Source organism: Leopardus geoffroyi, chromosome A3 (assembly GCF_018350155.1).
Source record: "Leopardus geoffroyi isolate Oge1 chromosome A3, O.geoffroyi_Oge1_pat1.0, whole genome shotgun sequence".
Lineage (NCBI taxonomy): Eukaryota > Metazoa > Chordata > Mammalia > Carnivora > Felidae > Leopardus > Leopardus geoffroyi.
In genome coordinates, this window is record NC_059336.1 from 15,953,678 (window position 1) to 15,976,652 (window position 22,975).

At 52.1% G+C, this 22,975-nt stretch overlaps 1 protein-coding gene across 2 annotated transcripts; it reads right to left on the bottom strand.

The window, feature by feature from the left end:
* Positions 1-8,489: 8,489 nt before the first annotated feature.
* On the bottom strand, positions 8,490-22,204 carry CCN5 (cellular communication network factor 5). Of its 2 annotated transcripts, none has more exons than XM_045444484.1 (5): positions 21,847-22,204; positions 21,572-21,686; positions 17,316-17,532; positions 11,295-11,549; positions 8,490-9,501 (listed from the first exon to the last, which is right to left on the bottom strand). In XM_045444484.1, the coding sequence occupies exons 2-5, from the start codon at positions 21,629-21,631 to the stop codon at positions 9,281-9,283; spliced, it is 753 nt and encodes a 250-aa protein (XP_045300440.1). In that variant the 5' UTR covers positions 21,632-21,686; positions 21,847-22,204; the 3' UTR covers positions 8,490-9,280. The 2 variants fall into 2 exon arrangements, with proteins under 2 accessions (XP_045300440.1, XP_045300439.1); XM_045444483.1 differs by having other exon boundaries at positions 21,572-21,664; positions 21,847-22,202.
* Positions 22,205-22,975: the final 771 nt, after the last annotated feature.

Consider the following 22,975-nt stretch of genomic DNA (forward strand, 5'->3'; position numbering starts at 1 on the left):
GAGGCTTGTCCCAGGCAGCAGGAAGACGAATGGATCCCTGCACCTGCCCGCCAAATCTTAAGGGTTCATGAAGGGGGCCCTAACTGGGCTCAGTCACATACACTGTGCGGGTGTTTTCAACACCACATCACCATCTCACGGCTGTGTCCTTGGAGCAGGCTCTGGGAACAGGAAAGGCAAGTGGAACCCACATTCCAAGGGCAGAGGAGAGGCTGAGGAGCCTCTGAGTACTGGGTCCAGCTCAGGGGTCAATCGTTAGTCGTGTCTTTTTGATTGTGGTCCCCAACAAACAGCTATGTGAGGGGACCTAGGCTCACAGAGAACAGTTAAGAACAATGTTCTAGGGGCGCCTGGGTGGCTCAGTCAGTGAGGCTTCTGACTCTTGGTTTTGGCTCAGGTCATGATCTCATGGTTTGTGGGTTCAAGCCCCACACTGGCTCTGTGCTGACGACGCAGAGCCTGCTTGGGATTCTCTTTCTCCCCCTCTCTCTGCCCTTTCCCTGCTTGCTCTCTGTCTCTCAAAATAAATACACATGAAAAAAAAAAAAAAAAAAACCCTTGGAGCCCTCTATCGGGTCCTCTGGATGGGACCAGTGGACAAAGGCAAAGAGTGAGTGTGGAGGAATGTAAGTGGGGTGCTTATGGTTCAGATCTGAAATCCTATCCCACGGCCAGACTTCAGTCCCCTGGCCAGAAGGTGGGGTCTCTCTCTGGGTGCCCAGGAGGAAGAGAGAGACAGTTTGGAGAACAACCAGCCACCCTCTGCCCCATCGTCATAGCACTTATAAGGACTCAGATTTAAGGAGACACTGAGATGCCTGGTCTCACCAATTTCCGTGGGGGGCAGGTGCCGGCCACCAGGGGTCCCTCTTGCTCGTCTCATCTGCAGGGTCATCAGGCTGGTGTTGATGGAGGTGGTGCTGGGGGCAGCTGAGTATGCTCTTCTCAGATACTTCTGTTCTTCCAACATGCTGTCTGCTTTGTGTCCCAAGAACCCACAGTCAGTCGGGGGCTGGTGAAATTAGGACAAAATGTACATCCTTGAAAATATAATTATAGCTCCAATGTATGTAGAGCTTTAGAGTTTGCCAAGCACTTCCACCAGCCTGGACTTCTCTGGTCCTCACCACAGCCCTCAAGCAGGGAAGGGCAAAGATGACCGTGTCATTACAGTTGAAAACTGGGCTCGGAAAGGAGAATTCAATGCTCAAGGTCACGAACCGGAGGTGGAATCAGGGCTAGAACCCAAGTCTGTCACCATTCAGCAGGCATGTGGTAAATACCTACCATGTGCCAGGTCCTGTGCTGGCTTCAGGGACACAAGGATGAATCAGAAATCTACTTGGCTTCTAGGGAGCAGAGCCCAACAGAAAAGCCAAGAATAGACTGGTAATTACACTACCATATACAATTATATTTGTCAAGACTCTTTTAATTCAAGTGATAGAAACCCAACTCAGACTGGTTTAAATAGAAACGGAATTTACAGGTTCACATAACTGAAAGGTTTAGGGAGGTATAACTTCAGGCATGGCTGGACCCAGCAGCTCATACCCTATTGCCTGGCATCTGTCTCCCTTAATTACTTGGCTCTGTGTGACTTCATTTTTCAGGCAGTCTCTTCTCAGGGTGGCAGACGTAGCCTCTGGCAACTGAAAGCTTAGCCAGTGACCGTTTGGCTACTTGAGTCAAAGTGATGGTAATTGTTCGCCACTGATCCCAGTTGTTCCAGAAACATTCTTTTTTTTTTTTTTTTTTTAATGTTTATTTATTTTTGAGACAGAGAGAGACAAAGCATGAACGGGGGAGGGTCAGAGACAGGGAGACACAGAATCTGAAACAGGCTCCAGGCTCTGAGCTGTCAGCACAGAGCCCGACGCAGGGCTCGAACTCACGGACCGTGAGATCTTGACCTGGGCCGAAGTCGGCTGCTTAACCGACTGAGCCACCCAGGCGCCCCTCCAGAAACATTCTTGAGGCGTTGCATGGGATGGCTGGCCTGCCTACCTGACCTGTGTGTGCTATTCTGGATGCCGATAAGGTGGGGATGGGGTGGAGCCATAAGACTGAAGGAGCCCGAGTCTCTTAATCATTTTGTGGAGGAGACTATCACCCAGAAGCACCTGTTAGGAGTGTTATGTAACTGAGAAATAGACTTTGGGGTTTAGTTAGTAAGCAGTGATGTGGCAAGGCGGGGTCATGGTGTTGGAGTGGTGTACCCCCAGAGGCAGGTGATAAAGGGGTGCATTGTTTTTTAAAGACTTTTAAAACTCAAATAAGACTGGCTAAATTTGATCTGCTCTTTATTATCACACATGCCAGTAAATCTACACATGGTCAGTGGTAAAATAGTCCTTCCTGGGGAGCCTGGGTGGCTCAGTTGGTTGGGCAACCAACTTCAGCTCAGGTCATGATCTCACGGTTCGTGGGTTCAAGCCCCGTGTCGGGCTCTGCGCTGACAGCTCGGAGCCTGGAGCCTGCTTCGGATTCTGTGTCTCCCCCTCTCTCTGCCCCTCCCCTGCTCACGCTTTGCATCTCTCTGTCTCTCAGAAATAAATAAATGGCAAAAAAAATTATGATGAAGACCCATATGTACACCACAGTGGTTAAGGACACATTACAAATATGACTGTTGACAGGAGATTTTAAAATACATGTAGATTTCTTTGGGAGATCGAATTGAGATAGCTGAGAAATCTGAGCGAACGGCCTCGGGGGGACTTCCCATTAGGCCCCCAGACTGGCCACCTGGAGTGAGCGGTGACACAGTGTGGATGCCACGGTTCCCAAACCTTGGGCTTTGAGTGGGGTGCGAGTGGGGCACGGAGCAGGGATCAAAGAAGACAGGAGGGCAACAGGATATGAATGGGATGTCTCCAAGCCTGGGGGATGCATGAGGGTTATCAGGACCTGGAGGTCCAGTCCTTGAAGCGAGGAGAGGGTGAAAGTCAAAGTCAACCGCCGGTGCTTGGCTGCCTGCTGGCTTCAGGGCTGGGGAGAAGCTGCTGAGGCACCTCATGTTAATGTCCCCTTCTCACCAAGAGTGGATGAAAAGACCTAGCCCAGCGGTGGGATTCAGAACGCTTTTATGAAAGCCAGTGGTGAGGGGCCAGGAGGCAGTGAATAGGCCACAGGTAAGAACCAGACCAGTATGATGGGACCACTCACAACTATGTTCATTGGCCAACCTCAGGGTGTCCAAGAGGCCCGGCTCCTGCCCTTGGGGTCCCTCTGATGTTATAATTAATCAAAGCAGAAGAGGACAAAGTTCTTGAGAATCAGCTAAATCACGACCCTGTTGCTGAGGATGTGGCTGACATCCTAGACCACGCTGTAGCCACGGAAAGGCATGTGACAGTGAGGCTGCTGGAGCTGCCCCTTGAAGAGGGCACCCAACCTCTTGTTAGAGGAGCAGCCAACACGTGTGTATGTGTGCGGGAATGATCGGGAAGAGAGGGAGAAATGGGAAGACGTGGGAGTGGAAAGGGGGACTTCCCGGTACGTCACCCGAGAAGGTGAGAGTGGTGGGAGCCAGCGCACAAGGGGAAGGTTGACCTCAGGTAGACATGGCAGCTGCGACTAATGGAGAATAATCTGGGGGTCATCTAAGTGAAGACGTGGGGGAAAGAGTGCTCCTGGGGGGGGGTGGGGAGCCCAAGCCATCCAGTGTGGTGGGGCGCAGAGGAGGCGGGGAAGACAAAGCAGGACCCCGTGAGTCATGGACGGAGTCTGGACCCAAGCCAGAGGGCAGCTCTGAGCCTCGGAGGGGTTTAAGCAGAGTGACATAACCATAACTGGGCTCCAGAAGCAGCTCCCCGCTGCATAGTCTGGCCACTGGGAGGAGGGAGCTGGATTGTGGACGAGGGACTCGGAGTCGTGGAGGGGGTGGGCCAGATTAAGGTGGGCACCTCTCGCTCAGGGCGGTGCAGGGGTCCTCAGAGGCATCCGTGTAGTGTTTGGAGTCAAGAAAACTGTGGCGCTGGTGCAAACAGTAAAGGATCCCGCTTCTTCCCTGCCTTTGGGCAAGGCCCTTCCGGGTGGACACGCCCTGCCCGCCCGCCTCCCAGGGCTCCTCCCCGCCGGGCCTCTCGGCCGTTCATGCGCGCGAGTGCCGCAAGGGGGCAGCAGCACACCACCGTCCTCTCCCATTCTCCCCTGGAGCCACACTCCTGATTAACCTTACAGTTTTAATGAGGTGGACGACTTATTAAAACACAGACTTCTGGGCCCCTTCTCAAGAGTTTCTGTGAATCTGGAATGGGACCCAAGATATTTGCATTTCTAACCAGTTCCCAGATGATGCTGATGCTTCTGGTCCCGGGACCCCACTCTGAGAACTACTGAGGTTGAGTGTTGGGTGGGGATGGGGTGAGCTCTGACCCACCCAAACATGGCCACTGGGAAATCACTGCCAACCGGGCAGCCACTCCCATTTGACAACGATGGCGTATTTACTTTTCTAAGCCCCCATTAAATCCCTTTTTCAAAATGCTGAATGAAGGTATATCATTTCATTCATTCAATAAGGACCAAGCCTGGTTCTGTCCTCGGTGTTGTTCTAAGTCCTGGGGATCCAGGAAGCAAAGCAGAAAAAATAGGTCCCAGCCAGCACTTGCGGAGTCAGGCAACAAATAATAAATGTTACAAACAAGTCAGGTAGTGTGTTAAAACATGGTACACGCTACAAGAATCAGAGGGATGGAACAGGGTGGCTTAGGCAGGTTCTCTATGAAGTGTTTACTTTGTGAGTCAAACTTGAAAGAAAGTGAGGGGATTAGCCATGGGGAAACTTGGGGGAAGATTATGCCAGGCATAGGGAACAGCCAGTGCAAAGGTCCTGAGGTGGGAGAATGTCTGGCATGTTCAAGAGACAGCCAGGAGGACCATGAGGTCAGAGCAGCACGAGCAAGGGGGAGAGTAATTGAGGATGAGGGCAGACAGGTGACTGGGGCACAGTGAGGGGCGCCGTAGGTTGTGTGGAGGCCTTTAGATGTTCTCAGGTGCAGGAGCGGCGTGGTCTGGCTTGGGTTGAACAGGATCCCTCTGCACACACTGCAAGGAGCAGGGTGGAAGTCAGGAGAGCAAGAAGAGGGTGTGAGGTCATCGGGGTAGAGATGATGGTAGCCCTGGCTGGGGAGCGGTGGAGAGGACAGGGTGGTAAGAGTTTACACATACCAGCAAACCCCATACTTGTCTGTATTTCCATAACTAAATGGCCGGGTCAATGTGATCATCTACTCCTCTGCGCAGTGACTCAAATTCCCGACCTTAACTCATGTCTCTATGTCAGTCTATGATCTTTGATCGTCTTTGATCTCCAGCTGCCTCTGGCCACACTGTCCTAGGTGACCACTGCATCCTTGAACTCAAGGCATCGAGGACACCCCCTCATCTGCCACCTGTAGAGCCTCCACCACTCTCCCGGGTTTCTTTTGGTGGCCCCTCCACTCTGCCTCCCTCCAGCCCAAAGCCCAGGGCTGTATTGGGTATCTTAGTTCCCGTGCTGCTCACGTGCATCCTTCAAACCAGATCTCACGGGCAATGTCAGGCTCTGCTGATTCTCCATCTGTTCCCTCTTTCCCATGCCCACAGCTACCTGTCCAGGCCCGTGGGCCTCACCCCTGAACACTGCAGCGACTGCTCACAGGGGAGCCTGGTGGCCAGGGGCACGGGCTCTCGAGCAGGATTCTCTGGGTTTGAATCCTGGTTCTGCCCCTGTGAACTTAGGGCTGTTTCCTCAATTTGCCATCTCAGTTTCTCTGTCAGTGAAATGGGCATAATTATACTTCAAATGTTATTATGAGGGTCAAGTGAGACATTACATAGAAAATGCTTGGAGCAGAGTCTTGTATGTGGTTAGAACTCAATAAATACTAGCTCTTTTAGCATTAATTTTTAAAGTTCATTATTTTGAGAGAGAGAGAGAGAGAGAATACAAGCAGGGGAGGAACAGAGAGAGGAGAAGAGAGAGAGAGAATCCCAAGCAGGCTCCACACTGTCAGTGCAGAGCCCGATGCGGGACTCAAACTCACAAACCGTGAGATCATGACCTGAACCAAAATCAAGAGTCCGACACTTAACTGACTGAGCCACCCAGGCGCCCCGGCTCTCTTATTATTTATGCAATAAGTCTTTATTGAGTACTTATTGTATAGAGACCTCCATCTACTGGAAGATAATCGAACCCAGGAAGAAGAGTGCAGACCCCAGCAATTCCACTCTTGAATGTTGATCCAACAGAAGTGTTCATCAATATCCAGCAGAAGACACGGGCTAGAATGACACCCTATTCATAATAGCCCCCATCTGGAAACTACCCATCAGGCATAGAACGGATAGAGAAAACGTAGTATATTCGTGCAAGGGAATAATACCATAGTGATGAGAAGGAATGCACGATTGTTACCTGCAACAACATGGATATTTAACAAGTATAAATGTAACGGGGAATGGCTGGGCCCAGCACCTCCAGCTGTGGGTTTCAGTGGGGGGTAGTCTGATTTTCACCTGACCTGTGCCCGCAAAATGACCTCCTCTTCTTTACAAACAAAATTCCCAGCCTTTGCCTCATATCTTTCCCTGACTTGCCAAAGAACCGTGAAGGCAGGACAATAATAATAGCCTGTATTTCGGGTGAACACAGAGGAATTACCGCGACCTAATATGGGAACTCATCAACACAGTGACCCTTTAGGGTGGGTACTGCTCTTTATGCCCATTTTACAGATGAAAAAACTAAAGCACTAAAAGGTCAAGTCAAGAGGATGATAGCTAAAATTGTTATTTCAGGGGCGCCTGGGTGGCTCAGTCGGTTAAATGTCCGACTTCGGCTCAGGTCGTGATCTCGCGGTCCGTGAGTTCGAGCCCCGCGTCGGGCTCTCTGCTGACAGCTCAGAGCCTGGAGCCTGTTTCAGATTCTGTGTCCCCCTCTCTCTGACCCTCCCCCGTTCATGCTCTGTCTCTGTCTCAAAAATAAATAAACGTTAAAAAAAATTAAAATTGTTATTTCAGTCTCAGAATACTCAACAACCCTCTGTGTAGAGCGCTGCTGTTCAGCCCACTTTAGAGAAAAGGACCCTGAGGCACAAAGAAGTTAGGTACCCACCTAAGATCACACCAGGAAACAGCAGAGCTGGGTTGGGCCAGATGGCCAAGCCCACTCTGTGCAGCTCTGTTCACAGCTGCTTGATAGTGAGGTCACAGGTCTTGTAGCCAGATGGCCCAGGGCCCAGCACCACGATCCTAGGACAACCCGTTACTCTGGGTCTCAGTTTACCCATCTCTAAAATGGGAATATCAATAGCGCTTTCCTTTAGGGATGTCCCAAGGGCAACATGCAATTGTGGGTAAAGTGCCCTGAAGCAAGGGCCCCACATGCAGGAATCATTGGACACAGGTCTGTTGTCCTCATCCTCGATCTCACTGTTTCTAGGGATATTCTCCGAATTTTCCCCGGCAATGTGTTCAGAGTTTACCCCTGTGGAGCCTGACCCACTGAAACTCTCATCCCATAAGAGAGCATCAACTCAGCCTTGAGTCAGGTAAACTGGGCGTCCAAGCAGCTTTCTCATCTGTGAACTAGAGTTTTGTGAGGAATAAGTGGCCCAGACGCTGCCTGTGATTCTCTGTCTGGGGTTTTTGGAGGAGGTGTTACCTGAGTAAAGTGCTGGAGGCAGCTGTCCCCAGGGGCAGGTCATGTGCCTTCTGTGAGCTGGGGCCCGCCCTTCGCCTCCTCTGCAGAGTATCTCAGGGCCCTAGACTCCCAGGCTCCCTTGCCTCTCACCTTCTGGGGGAGGGGGGGACGTGACCAATGGAAGGCACTAACAGAAACCGGGGGTAGGAGAAGCAGAAGCCAGGTCTGCCTCCCCATCTCCATCGCTTTTTGCTAGGTCTGCAAGGCTGCGTGTCCTTGGGGGCTCCTGCTCCCCGCAGCCGGCCCTGCTGTGATTCCACCTTCTGCTGGTTGATCGCGGCTTCTGGGCTCTGCTCTCCCTCAAACCCTGCATCCCAACAGCTGGTGCCAAGTGAAGGAAGCCATTCACAAAACAATACCTCCTGCGTGATGCTCTTTATGTTAAGAACAGGCAGCTAGCTATCCGTCATCTAAGGTGCTGGAACTCAGAACCGTGGTTGCCTTCAGGGATGGAGGGGATGACCGGGAAGGCGCCGTAGGAAACTTCCTGAGAAGATGGAAATGTTTTGTACCTTGATGGGGGTATTGATTACACAGGCGTATACATTTGTAAAGACTCGGTAAACCATATGTTAAGACCTGTGTGTTTCACTGTGTGTAAGCCATGCCTCAATAAAATTAGCTTAATGAATAGAAATCCCTGTTTAAATACTCAGTGTTTTCTAATTTCCTGACTGGAGTGTGATGAGAACACAGTTTTCCTTTTTAAACACACAGATGTAGATCACAGAGGAGGAAAGAAAATTTATATGTAGGTTTAAAAAAAAAAAACAATAAAACATGAGACTTCAAACAATTGCACACTTGGGTGGGTTTATTTCAGGCCGTATTCCCCAGTCGCTGGGGGCAAGCCTTCATTTTCCCCCTGATTTTCTCTGGTCTTAAATGTTGCGAAGCACCAAGCTCTATATAAAGCGTCTAGCTCAGTGCCTGGCACGTTGCAGGTGTGCGCGAAAGGTTCATTTTTATTAACACGAGTTGGTTTTAACGGATCCCTTTCAGGCCTGTTTTCTGACTTTCTTCAAGACAGTGTGATTTCACCTTGTGATTTTCACAAAGGATGCAGCCTCTGCATGCTGCCCTTGGATGGGGAGCGCTTTCTCAGACAGCATAAGCTTGACCTACAAGCTCTTGCCTAGGCATGTACCTGGGACGTCTTTATGTCAACTCCAGGAAAGGGAGCAAGAGATTCAGAATATCTGTGCACCCCTCTTCACCACACCCCCGGGAAAATAGCCAGTCCAGCCCAGCACCTGCCTTGGCCTGATGATTAAGGGACAGCTGGTTGCCTTATCTGCTGGAAAGCTTGCCCATATGTGTGTTTGATAAAGGCTGTGTGGAGGCTGGTAATGGACCAGAAGACCCTGGAAACCTTGGCCAGCCCCCTAGGCTGTGAGGTAGAGGAAGGGAGACTGGGGCACGCAACCCAGCTCTATCTCAGGGTCCAGATGGACCAGACGGCTTGTGAACATTCTTGTTCTCCAGGGCCTGCATGGCGTTGCCCCAGTCAAGGGTGTGGGGAGGGCCCAGGCATGGGGCTGCCTGCTGGATTAGGGTGGACACCAAACCCCCCTTCCCAGCTCTGCTCTAAAAGGCACTGTTCCGTGGGCTGCGGCCCCTGGCAGGTGGACAGGGCCTAGTCAGGCACAGGTGGTGCTGGGTCTCCAGTCGGCAGAGGCGGTTCTGGTTGGACACCCGGGTGGCCACGCCCAGCCCGCAGGTGGTTGAGCAGGGGCCCCAAGCCGTGCTCCATTCTGGGCAGGGGATGCCAGGGGGTGGGGGAGCGACAAGGCCAGAAAACTGGGGTCCTGGGAGGGGGGAAGAAAAAGAGGTCAGCACTGCGAGGTCAGGGCTTGGCGGCTAAGTCAACCCAACTGCTAGCGGTGCCCTCTTGGTCGCGTTGCTTAACCTCTCTGGACCTCGGTGTCTTCCCATGTAAATTTTCTACTGGTCGATTGTTAGGGCTGAATAAAATAATGGAGGGGAGGTGCTTAGCACAGTACTCCTACTTGTAAGCACCTCATATGTGTGGGTTACTAGGCAGCTAGGATGGTGCCGGCTGGGACGGTCCCCCAGGAAGTGGCAGGTTTCTCATTTCTGCACCCCTCCCCCCACGGCCTCTTACAGGAAGGAGGTTGTGTGGGTAGTGGTACCATGACCCGGCCGCAAAGATGCTAAAGGTTCTGAGGCTGTGCCCGGAACAAGACGGGGGGTTCACCACTGTCTAGGTTTTCCTCCTCTGACATCCGATTCTGCTCTGATGTTTTGGTGTCCTTTCTTCTGGTCCTTTTTAACCAACTGGTTCTCAACTGGGGGTGATTTTGCTCCCCGCCCCGGGACATTTGGCAATGTCCAGAGACCTTTTGGTGGTCACACTGGGAGTGGGGGTACTGGAGTCTAGCCGGGATGCTGCTAAGCATCCTATCAGCTCCCACGAGACAGAGGATTACCCGGCCCACGTGTCACTCGTGCCAAAGTTGAGAAACCCCGCGTGATATGACTTGTGTGCGGTCTGTATGCACACGCACATGTACTCACATACCGGAGGCCAAATTGCATAGACAGTGCCCTCTCCTGCTTTTTACACATAAGATGAACTCGCTGGCATCCTGCTGTGCATTGAAGCGGATGTGCCCCCTTCCGTCATGGGGATAACTACAGCCACCACGGATGGAGCGCTATGTTCCAGGCACTGCCTGACTACTTTCCTTGTGTTTACTCGCCCAGTCTCACAACAACTCTGCGAGGTGGATGCCCTTATTCTCATTTTGGAACAGTTGGAGGCACTGAGGCCCGGAAAAATTAAGCAACTTTCTCAGAGTCCCACCGCTAGAAGTAGTGAAGCCGGGCTTAGAACCCCGGGCAGACTCCATGCTCTACTCCCAATATGGTCCATCGCCAATGGACCCATGCCTTCTTTCCAGCTGCCTTTCTCTAGAAAAATCACATTCATATGATAATCATAATAACTCAGTGATGTAGCAAGAACCAAATCTCTAAAGAGTGTATAGCATGAGGTAACTGTCTTTCCTCCACCTCTGCCCCTAAGTCCACATCCCAGAGGCAACCACCTTGCCTGATTCAGTTTTGAGTTCCTCTTTGGGTACATCCAAATAATTACATGTTAATAATAGTATATAATATTTAAATTATATAAATATATTATAATGCGTATTAGTATATTAGAATTATAATAGTAGTATGTCGTAAGAGTACTTCCGCTATGAAATGTGAGCCTTTGGCTCAAGGATCCTAGCCCTCCTTTCCCTTCTCCACTCTGCCACTAATTTTCATTTTTCATGATTTATGACTTAAAATTATATTACTTCTTGTTTTGCCAGTTTCAAAGAGGTCTTGTGACTCCCCACTCTGCTCACCTAGTCTCCTCAGCCCGCACCCCCTCCCCGGTCCTGTCAGGGAAACCTGGGCTTTGACCTGTCCAGTCTCCTGGCTCCCGAGAAGCCCCGCCCTCGCCCCGCCCCCCTCCCCGGTGGCCCTGCCCCTGGCTTTGACCAGTCCAGAGTCCTGGCTCCTGAGAAGCCCCGCCCTCGCCCCGCCCCCAGGCGGCCCTGCCCCTGGCCTGGGCCAATCCTGCACTCACCTTGGGCTGGGAGGGGCTGGGCTCCCAGCCCCCCTCCCTGGTCGCACACCCACTCAGGGCAGCACTTGCCCGGGACCTCAACCCTCCTGGGATACGGGCAGTCCCAGCTGGGCAGCCGGACGTCCTCACTGCACAGTGGCACACAGGTGAAGCCACCATCCTCACAGTGGCAGCGAACCCTGCAGTGGGGCTGGAAGGTCTCCCCATCTCGGTACACGCGGCCGTTCACCTCACAGCTCCCGTCATCCTCTCCCCCTGCAGAGGAGAAACCACACCCCCATCTGTGACCCCCAACTTTTCCCTGGGCAAGCCTGTGCCAGCCACATCCTCCACGTGGTCTCTCTGCAGAGCTGGCCCAGATCCTGCTGGGGAGCGGTGCCCTTACAGGGTCAGGACACTGGGCCAAAGGGCTCCAGCCCATCGTATGCACCCCGTCCCCACTGCCAGCCTGCCCTGGAGCCAACAGGAACACAGCGTGGCACACTGCATCCTGACACAAGGGATGGGGAGACGCTGGCCTGGTCGGAGTCCCACTCTGCTTTATTAGCTCTGGACCTTGGCCAAGCGACTTCACTTCTTGCCTCAGTTTCCTCACCTGCAAAGTGGGTTATAATGATACTTATTTCACAGGGTTGTGGTATAGACAAAATGAAATGATATATGTAATGAATCCAACATAAAAGAGATCTTCGATAGATCCTAGCTGCTCTGTTGTTACTATGAATATAAGTACTATATATTAATAATATATAACATACGTACACAATGAGGGTTTCTGCAACAAAATTTCATTGTACATCTGCTGTGTGGTAGTCGTCTCTATTAGGCCAGGGCTTAACTTGCTGGCTGTGTGACTTTGGATAAGTTACTTGACTTCTCTGAGTCCCCTTAACAATAGCATTGATGAGAACAGCTCAGTACCTTCAGTTACACGAGATAATATGTACAAAACATCTGGCACAGTGCTAGGCATATAGTAGGCGTTCAAGAAACACTCTTTGAAAAGAGCCCTCAAGATGTGGACGCTATCCCCACTTCCTCCACTGGAAAAGCACTGCTTGAGGGCTGGGGCTGGGAGTGCCTCTGCCGGCACACCCCCATCCCCCAGGCCGGCTCAGAGCATGGATGGGACACACAGACCCTGGGGGAAATGCCCTTTGCAATGCCTGGTGCAAGGCCCAGCACGTGAGAGACACTCATAAAAGAGTTCCGACTTCTTATAAATTCCAGAGATATGTAGTGTGCCCCTCCTGCGTGCCATCCACTGGGCTCCTAGACAGGACTAAGACACAGTCCTTGCCGTGAGGGATTGATGCCCAGGCAAGGGACAGATGTCACTGTCTCCAAGACAGAGTGAAGAGCCGTGGAGAGGTGCGTGTGAGCTCCCCGGGAAGTGCAGAGAGCTAGGAGGGGTCAGGAGGTTCTGGGGACGGATTTGCTGGAAGGCAGATTTTCCCAGGATTTCAGAGAGAAACCTCTAGCGAGCCTATACACACGCAGGAATTTGGGAACCACACAGATGTGGAGGGCAGTCCCTGTTCCCGCTTGCTCGCTATGGAAACTGAGCCATGATACCCGCTCACAGGGCCGCCAAGGATTGAAGGAGCCAGTGTACTTAAAGGATGTCGCCCCGAGTCTGGAACATAGCAGGTGAGTGGGAGCGGGTGATGCCTGCTCCTCTGAGAGGCACAGGCGGGCACTAGCGGTCTCCCCACTCCTTCCAGGCCGCAGCCCTTTGGCTCCAAATCCCTGGCCTTCTGGCCTGGATCATGTGGCCGCTGGTTTCCTGGAAACTGTAGGGGGCAGCTGTGCCTTAATCTGCACCCTAAGCCTGGCCGAGCCTGGGTCTCCACCAGACTCCTGATGTCACAGCCCTGGGGCCTCCTGGTCGCTGGGATGACTGGTAAACAGAGGGATTGTTTAGGAAAGTCAGCTGGAGTGGTGATAATTTTAGCAAGGTTTCCTGGCACCCCTCCTGGGTCCTACAGCTCAGGCTGGTTGGGAGTGGGAGCAATGGTCCCTGGGCAGTCACTCCCTACGCTGGGGTCTGCGTGCACCCTTGTGCGTGGTCCCAAACACATGAGGTACCTCCAAACTTACTCATGCTTGGATCCCCACCCCCGACATACACATATAGTTGCCTCTTCCGGGCCCTTCCAATACCTTCTTGTCCAGCAACCTCCCTCAAATAACTTTAGAGCCCAGGGACTCCTGGGTGGCTCAGTCAGTTAAGCAGCCGACTCTTGATTTTGGCTCAGATCATGATCTCATGGTTTGTGAGATGGATTCTCTCCCCCTTGCTCTCTGCCCTTCCCCCCTTCCATCCCCCCACCCCTCTCATGCTCTTTCTCTCTAAGTAAATAAACAAACAAACAACAAGCAAACATTAAAAAATTAAAAACAGAAACTCGAGAGCCCAGTCTTGTTATCTGGTGATTTCTACATTCTTCTTTCCCTCTGAGGGTCCCTTACAGGAGAGGGAACGACAGGGTATTTGTTTTTTGTTTGTTTGTTTGTTTGTTTGTTTACCTTTAGCCACTTGCACACTGTGTGACCATAGGCAGGTGATTTAACCTCTCTGACCCCCACTTCCTTCATCTGCAAAATAAGTTTAATAATAGGACCTTCCTCATTATTAAGGGTAAAGTGAAATCATGTGTGTAAAGGGCTTGCTCACAGGACATGCTCAATAAATGCCTGTTCCTGTGCCTCTTCCTGCTAGCTTCTCTAGAACTCTTACTATCATTCATTCATTCAATGCTTATTTATTGGGTACCTACTATGCATCAGGCACTGTTCTGGGTACTTGTGGTATAGCAATGACTAAAACAGGCAAACATCCTGCCCTCATTGGAGCTTTCGCCCTAGCAGAAATAAGCACAATAAGCAAGTAGAGTTTATGATGTCAGATGGTGATTAGAGCCAGAAAAATAATGGAGGGAAGGGTTTTAAGAGAGGGGTGTTGAAAATGGTGATCGCGGAAGGCCTCACCAAGAGGGTGATATTTGAGTAAAGATGTGAAGGAGGTATCGGAACTTGCCATGCATGTATCTGGGGGAAAGAATGCTGGCAGACAAGCAGCCAGTGCAAAGGCCCTGAGGTAGGAGCCTCCCTGGGATATTTAAGGAACAAAATAGGCCAGTGTGGCTGAAGCAGAGAATGGGAGGGAGAGAGGGGGTTCGATGCAGTCAGAGAGAAAGTAGGAGCAGGACCCTGTGGGGCCTTGTAGCCACCAGAAGGACTTTGGCTTGTATTCGGAGGTGGTAGGAAGCTCTTGGAGGCCTTGAGGCCGAGGATGGATGTGGTCTGATGTATGTATTGAAAGGGTCCTGTGGGGCGCCTGGGTGGCGCAGTCGGTTAAGCGTCCGACTTCAGCCAGGTCACGATCTCGCGGTCCGTGAGTTCGAGCCCCGCGTCGGGCTCTGGGCTGATGGCTCAGAGCCTGGAGCCTGTTTCCGATTCTGTGTCTCCCTCTCTCTCTGCCCCTCCCCTGTTCATGCTCTGTCTCTCTCTGTCCCAAAAATAAATAAACGTTGAAAAAAAAAATTAAAAAAAAAAAAAAAAAAAAAAAGAAAGGGTCCTGTGGCTGCTGTGTTGGAAACAGGCAAAAGGCAAGGATAGAAGCAGGGAGACAGTTATGCAGCCACTGCAACATCCATCATGTGATGATGGGGCTCAGACCAGGCTGGTAGCAGGGGCTGGACTGGGAACGGAAGGTTCTAGAAATATCTTGAAGACTTTGCTTGTGGGAAGTATGTGGGATGTGCAAAAATGAGAGAGGTCGAGAATGACTGTAAAGTTTGAAGCTCAAGCCACAGGAAGGGTGGGGATGCCCTCGGCTGAGTGCGGAGGCTGCACGCTTGGGGTATGAGGGATCAGAGGCTTATGATGGACACGCAGAGACTGGAGTCGGCCGTCAGAGGTCTGTCCAACAGGAACTGACAGGAGAGTTTTTGGGCAGCACATTCCCTCCAGAGCTAAGACCTAGACCCAGCCTCCGTGAGGTCTTAGCTGGCTCTGGCTCATCTGTAGGGTTCATCAGCCTCCAGATTTGGTTCATGAACACCCACTATGTTGCCTGACCAGCACTGGGAGTTGTAGGAAGAAGCAAAGACTAACTACATCTTTGACCTCCAGTTGTTTGAAGTCTGAATCAAGACAGACTAGGAAAAGCCCTTTAATAAACTTAGTGACAATAACAGCCAATGTGCACTAATCATATGCTGAGTGTCAGGCAGAAGAGTGATGGAAAGGAGGATTGTGGAGCCAGCTCCCTGAGTTCAAATCCCAGCCCAGCTCCTTATGAGCTGTGTGACCCTGGGCAAGTTGCCTAACCTCTCTGTGCCTCTTTTTGTTTTTTCCCATTTATAAAATGCGAATGACATCAGGACCAACCTCATAAGGTTGTTTTGTTTTGTTTTGTTTAGTTTTTTTTAACGTTTATTTATTTTTGAGACAGAGAGAGACAGAACATGAACGGGGGAGGGTCAGAGAGAGAGGGAGACACAGAATCAGAAACAGGCTCCAGGCTCTGAGCTGTCAGCACAGAGCCCGACGCGGGGCTCGAACTCACGGACCACGAGATCATGACCTGGGCCGAAGTCGGACGCTTAACCGACTGAGCCACCCAGGTGCCCCACGGTTGTTGTGAGATTAAATGAGATAATATTTGTGAAACCCTTAGCGCCTCGCACGCGGTAAATGCCATGCAAGTGTTCAACAAATAAAGCTTTGCCGTGTGCTTTACATGTGTCCTGGCTAACTAAAACAATGGCCTGGTGAGCTAAATGTTACTTCTCTTATTTTTCCCTTTAGCAACCATCTATCAGTTTATAAAACAAATCACTACTTTCTCAGGATTATACTCCCCTGATCATAAAAAAACATTTAACGAGGATTTAGTGTTGATAACCTTATGTCTGTTAGTCTTGTTGTTATTAGTCTTTAAGCCTTGTTTTTTTCTATAGGTGGATTCATTGTCAATGATTCATGAGCCCCTCTCTTGTTCTTATTTTCTTAAAATGACACATGCAAATAGATGAAAGAGGTAGATTGCTCTACAAGACTCATTAAAAAAAAAAAAAAGAAAAAAGAGAACACTGTCACATTTTGCTGTTTCTCTAAGGCAGCGGTCCTCGCACAGAGATGATTTTGCTCCCCCAGGGCACACGGCAATGTCTGAGACAGATTGTCATGACCTGAGTCATGCTACTGGCATCCAGTGAGTAGAGACCAGGGATGCTGCTAAAAGTCCTACCGTGTGTAGGACAGCCCCCCTACAAAGAATTATAACAATGATCTGGCCCCAAAGAGTAAAGTTGAGAAACCCTGATCTAAAGTGCCAGAAGGCACCAAGGCCTAAAATGCTGAGAGATATAACATGCTCAAGGTCACTAGTAAATGGCAGACTCAGGACTCAAACGATAGCCCAAGGCTCCCAATCCAGGAGGAAGACAGAACAAAACGTTGCTTTAGAATCTGTGTGATCTGGTCCCAAGCTGTGTAAGAGTAATCATGCCCATTACTGTTACTAAGGCTCAGTTTGCTCATCTATAAAGTGGGTCTGAAAGTCCTTACCACATAGGACCGTTGTGAGGATTATGTGGCAAGTTTCAGCACACTGCCTGAGACGTATTATGCCCTAAATAAGCAGCAATGCTTTTATTTTCCCAAAAAGGTGTGAAGGTCCCGAGAAAGGATAGTAAGTAACATCTGGTTTGAATAATCTGGGAGGACTTCCGGGGGAGGAGTGTTTGAGCTCACCTTTGACAGTGGGTTGTGATTTGGACAGGTAGGAATGGGGGGGAGGCTGCTCAGGTGGAGGGCATGGTTGGATCAAAGACAAGGTGGGGGGGGCGGGCAGAGGGAGGGCCCAGGGAACCGCAGGTCACCGGGTTTGGCTGAAATGGATGGTGCACCTGATGTAAGGAGGTAGAGAGAGAAGAGCTTCTCTTTGACTCAGGTCCCTTCAGCCTTGACCCTCCCAAATACATCCACCGTCAGTCCCGCAAACCTGCTTACAGAGGCACACGGCCCCTCGGCCACCAGGGCCCGCCCTGGGCTGGCAGATCAGGCCCTGGCTGGGGTCGCAGACGTGGAGATGGTCGCAGGGCTCCCCCAGCCGCCGTGCACATACCCGGCAACAGTTGCAGCCGTCCAGCACCAGGGGCGCCCCCGGTGGGCATCGGGGTGGCGGCCAGGGGCAGACACATGGTGTTGGGCACAGCTGGGCACATACCTGCAGAGACAGAGACGTCACTCAGCCATGGCCGTTCAAGGGGGGCAGTGAGAGATCCACACTTTGGCCCCAGGGTCACACAGACCTGGCCTTGAACCTCGTGACACTCCTCCCTAAGAGACAGTTGGCATTGTGGTCATGAGCTAGAACTTTGGACGAGAACTCCAGTCCCGACTCTGCCTCTTATTAGCTGAGTGACCTTGGGCAAGTTACTTAAGCTCTCTTAGCCTCAGTTTCCCTATCTGTAAAAAGGGGGCAATAGCAGTGTTTAGCTCAGAGGATTGTTTTGAAGAGTACATAAAGTGATGCATGTTAAACCCTGAGCAGGCAGCCAGGCATGGGGTAGGTGCTCAGTGCATTTAGCAAATGATGACCACTGTTGGGAATGACAAGGAAGGGCTGAGGCCCCGCCCTTTAGACACTATAGTAAGGCAAACGCCACAAAACAAAGGATTAAAATGACAGGGCACTGGGGCGCCTGGGTGGCTTAGTCGGTTGAGAGTCCAACTTCGGCTCAGGTCATGATCGCGCGGTTCATGAGTTCGAGCACCGTGTCTGGCTCTGTGCTGACAGCTCAGAGCCTGGAGCCTGCTTCAGATTCTGTGTCCCCCTCTCTCTCTGCCCCTCCCCTGCTCATGCTCATGCTCTGTCTCTCTCTCTCTCTCTCTCTCTGTTAAAAATAAATAAACATTAAAAAAAAATTTTTTTTAATAAAAAATAAAATAACAGGGCACTATATGTTTTCTACCACATAGATTGCAAATCTTTATCTCGACAGCTGAATAAATCAAACAGTATCATAGATGTTTTTGATTGTTGGAATAACCCAGAATATATTTCTGGATACTTATCAAATCAGCCAGGAAACTTGGGAAAATACTGAACCCCAGACCTCCCCTGGGACTTACCAAATAGAACCTCCAGAGGCAGGGCCCCGGAATCTGTATTTGTACCAGGCTTCCAGGGGCTTCTGATGCACAGCTAGGATTTTGGCACCTCTGCTCCAGTTCTAACCCCCAGCCCCTGGCCATGGAGAGATGGGGACCCTCGGCTCCGGAGAGAACAAGGGTCTTGCCAAAAGTCACAGTGTGTTAGCCACAGAGCTGGGAGCCTGCTTCCTCCTTAAGGATGCTATAGTCGGGAAAAGCCTCAGCCAGGGACCCGCCCCCCAGGTGGGTATTGACCCAAGTGTCCTGGCTGTTTCTTCCCACTCAGGACACAGAAACAACCAAACCAGAAACCGATGCCATGGTCTCCCCATATGTCCATTTGGAGGTGGGGACCAAGAGGCAGGCGTAACTCAAGATGTTCCCAGTGGCCCCCTCCGTGAGGGACCAATCTTTAGTTCAGTAGGATCCTTGGAGGACCAGAGGGTTTTACCTGGAGAATGGAAGACTTACAGTTTACAGAGATAGAACTAATAACCTCCTATCTTTGGTGTGGCCCCAAAGCAGGCAATGACCTCTTTGCCCTAATCCCCACTTTGCCCCAACCCTACCACCCTCCAGTCCTGCAAACCTGCCTTCAGTGGCCTGCAGCTCACACCCTGGCCACCAGGGGCCGCCCCAAACTGGCCAACCAGCCTTGGGTGGGAGGGAGTGTCACAGACCAGGAGGTACTCCCAGGTTCCAGGCTAGGACAGCACTGGTAACAGGTTCAAGCGTGGAGCCTCACAGGGGAGAGAGTTCCCGCCTCTGCAGGAATTCCAAGCAGCAGACTGGGTGATACCAAAGAGATTCTAGAGAAGATGGCCTAGGCTCGCTCCTCAAAGCGTGGTCTGGACCAGCAGCAGGAGCAGCGTCACCCGGAAGTCTGTTGCAGTATCTGGGGCCCCGCTTTATGAGTCTGACTCTGCCTTTTAACAAACCTAGAAATTATTCTCATGGAATTGACCCAGTGAGCAATGCAGCCGGACTCTGGGGTTCCCTTTCAAACCAGAGGGTGGGCTCCCTCGGTGAGTGGGAAGTGGGGACTCTGACCAGAACTGGCTCTCGGGTCCCTCCCACCTGAAAGCCGGGGTGCCAGGCCACAGACCGTCTGGCTTGCACCCAGGTTCCCACTTTGGCTCTCCATGAGCAAGCGTGTCCAGGGCCAGACGTGCAGGTCCTGATACGCAGGAGGGGCCGCTAATAATATCAGTGGTTATGGCTAACAGTTACCACAGGCAGCCATAATGTGTCATCTGATTTAGCCCTGCAAGGTGAGGTGCCAGCACTGTGCCCACTGTAGAAGCTCAAAACAGTGTGGCCACGTCACCAGTAAGAGGCAGAGCCAGGACCGGAATGCGGGTTCACCAGGTCGTAATTATCACACCTACCTTGGGGAGCTGTTTGCCAGCTTAGCCTCTGCCTCAGTTTACCCATTTGTTCAGGACGGTCGGCGACAGGTCAAGGGAGCACACCAAGGGGAGGCAGGCTCTCTCTGGTCTCCCTCTATCTCCATGCCCTTCCCAACCACCCCCTGCACAGACCCTTGCTGCGATCACCAAGGGGGAAGAGCCCCGGACACAGAATATTCTAGGAAGAGTTGAAATCCAAGTTCTACCACTGACTGGCTGTGTGACTTTCAACACCACGCTGCTGAACCGCTTTGTCGGGGAGGGAGCTGTTTCCTTCTCAGTAAAACAGGGTAGAGACCACCTATCTTGAAATTGTGACAGGGATAAAAGGTCACGGCTAGCTCTCGATCACCGTGACTCTGTCTGTTTCCAGGTCTCTGCCACCTGCCCTGTTCACAGGCCTGAGCCCAGGAGCCCACAGCCTGCCGGAAGGCTCGGGATTCTCGTTCTGAGGATTGTTGTAGCTTTCCGTGTTCGTGATGACCAGGTCCCTGAGCCCTGTGCAGGATGCTGCCTGGCTCCCTGGGACCAGGAAGAATGGAGGTGAGGACAGTGGGCCCAGGATGGCTTCATTTTGGTCTTTTATATAAGCCTGGGCCCAGAACCCCGGGCCCCCAGCCACCTACCTAAGCATGAGGTTCTGCTGGGCACCTTCGGGAGAACAAACAGTGGGACTGGGACGCTGGCAGAGTTCTGGGCCTTGCCCCACCGCTGCTCAGGACCCAGGAGAGCAAAACTTCTGCTGTGCTCCTCAGCGGAGCATGAAAGCCCAGTGAGATCATGGCTCGCGGTGGGGCCAATCTCCAAGGCATCGGGAACTCAGCATTTGCTGAGGGAATCACAGGGATCAGCAGCTGTGGCCTCGGTCCAGGTAGGGGAGAGGCCCAGGCAGGAGAGGCACAAGTAGAAGCGCCCCTTCCCCACCCTCCACACACTCAAGCCTTTCCTGGGCTCCACTTCCTCTATTGCTCTGATGTTTCTTTGCTGTGTGATGTTAGTCAAGTTGCTTGCCCTCTCTGAGTCCTGCTTGACTAAAAACAGGGGATAATAAATCCTTACGAGGTTGTTGGATACGTTACGCAAGGTAGACGTTTCACAGACCTTCTGAAAAAATGTCCCATAAGAGAAGATCATCATTCCACAAGGTGTCTCCCTGTCCCCTTTCAGCTAGGTCTGCAGGTCACTAGGTCACTCACTGCCAACAGCATTAACGCCCTTGCAGCGTGAACTTTTCCGATCAGTTAGACACCAACATCCTTTCAAACCCTGGCTCACAATCAGGCAAAGCAGGGTGTATGTGGCATCTCCTTATTTGTAATGAGGACGCTCACTTCAGCTTTGTAGGGCTCTGGGGACTGCTAATAGTCACGACCCTCTGCTTCTGAACACCTGCCACGTTCCAGGTGCTGCACTGAGTACTTTTGATGAATTACCATAAATGATCTTCACAAAAGCCTCATGATCATTATGCCCATTTATCCAAGGAAGCAGCTGAGGCTCGGAGAGGAGAAGGGACTTGCCTGAGATCACACAGCAGAGCTGGCCAGGGGCAACTCTCTGGGCACCAGGGAGGGAAGCCTGGCTGTGCCCAACATAGAAGACCTGCGGGAATTCCTTTAGGGGGTCCTTGGCAGTGATTTCACACCTCCCCAACACACCAAGGAAGTCAGCAGGATGTTTTGGGGCCCAGGGCCCCCTTACCTTTGAGAGGAGGCAGAGGAGGGAGAAGGCCAGAAGGTGGGTCTGTAGTGTGACTCTCATGTCACTGTGTCCCCCACGGAGCCGGCTTTCAGCCTGGGAGGCAGGACCTGTGAGTCTTTATGTTCCGGCAGCTGTGAGGTCACTGCCAGGCACACAGGCTCACACACACACACACACACACACACACACACACACACACAGATGCACACGCATGCTGGTCTCTGCATTCCTGCTCCTCTCCCCATCCTCATGCTCTCACTGATGAGCCCATTTACCTGAAGATGAGATGGCAAGGCCACCAAGAAGGTGCCTACCAGTGTGAGCGTGTGTGTGTGTGTGTGCGTGCGTGCATGCGCACGCCCGTGTGTGAAAGCCAGAGCCAATGCCAGTGCCAGGAGCCTGTGACAGGCTGGCAGGGGCCTCTCTGGCTCCTCCCAGCCCAGGAAGGGGACCTTCCTGGGCTGCTGCTCTTGCTGATGAGCCCTGGCCCGACCCCTGCCCGCCCCCCTGGGGGCTGTGGATCCAGAAAGAGCTCAGCAGATACCCCCTTTGCCGCGCCGACCCAAATCCTCCGAAGCCCCGTGGCCCGGACTCTGGGCAGTTTCAGCTGGGCCTGTGGTTTCTGGCAGGAAGATTGGCGGCCATCCAGAGGCGGGTGTGACCCAGAGCAAAACTTCCCTGGGCGGCCTGTTTGCTTTTGGCAACAAGGGGCCTCCCCAATGCCTGCTTCCCCGGGCTCCGGGAGGTGGCCCACAGTGGGTGAGCCCGTGCAGGCTGGACCTATTGTGTGCCGGTGCTTGACGGGCCTCTGCCAGATGATCTAGAAGAACCAAATCCATTTCGTTTAATTCAGCCATCTCTAAGGCCCCCTCTGTAGGAGCTGGAGACACAAGAGTGACCTTGGGACAAAGCCCAGAGTGGGTGATGACAGAGAGAAAACAGGTGGAATTTCTGGGCATACTGAGGAGGGGTCCTTGTTCAGACGGAAGGGAAGGGGTGGCTGCCTGGGGGAGGCGCCTTCACAGAGAACCACAGGAAAAGGAGGTGTGAGGAGAATGTTGCAGGCAGAGGCAAACACAGCAGGAGTGAGCGTGATAACATGCCTACTCTGGGAGCCAAAGGTGTGGCCGGAGCTGGCGGAGGTGGGGAGGGGTGTTCTACGTGGGGAGCAGGACACCAAATTCATACCGCCGGTGTCTGGGGGCATGTCCAACGATCCAGCCACCGGGGCTGCCGTACGTGGGCAAGTGCTTGGGTTGTGGCATTTGGCAAAGACAATCACTGGTGGTGTCAAGGGGGGGCTGGGGAGGGCTTTGGCCCCCATAATCTCCACCAGTACCCCAAAACTTGAAGTGAAGGCGCTGGGTTCCAGAATGGGTGGTTGGTGAGGAAGAAGGGTCAGCT

What these genes read in the sequence shown, in the direction of transcription:
- CCN5 (XM_045444484.1), bottom strand. Translation starts at nt 21,631, where the DNA reads ATGAGAGTCACACTACAGACCCACCTTCTGGCCTTCTCCCTCCTCTGC. An exon ending in TCCTCTGCCTCCTCTCAAAG is followed by an intron (nt 17,533 to 21,571) that starts GTAAGGGGGCCC and finishes CTGTCTCTGCAG; the next exon opens with GTATGTGCCCAGCTGTGCCC. An exon ending in CCAGCCCCTCCCAGCCCAAG is followed by an intron (nt 9,502 to 11,294) that starts GTGAGTGCAGGA and finishes CCCCCCTCCCAG; the next exon opens with GACCCCAGTTTTCTGGCCTT.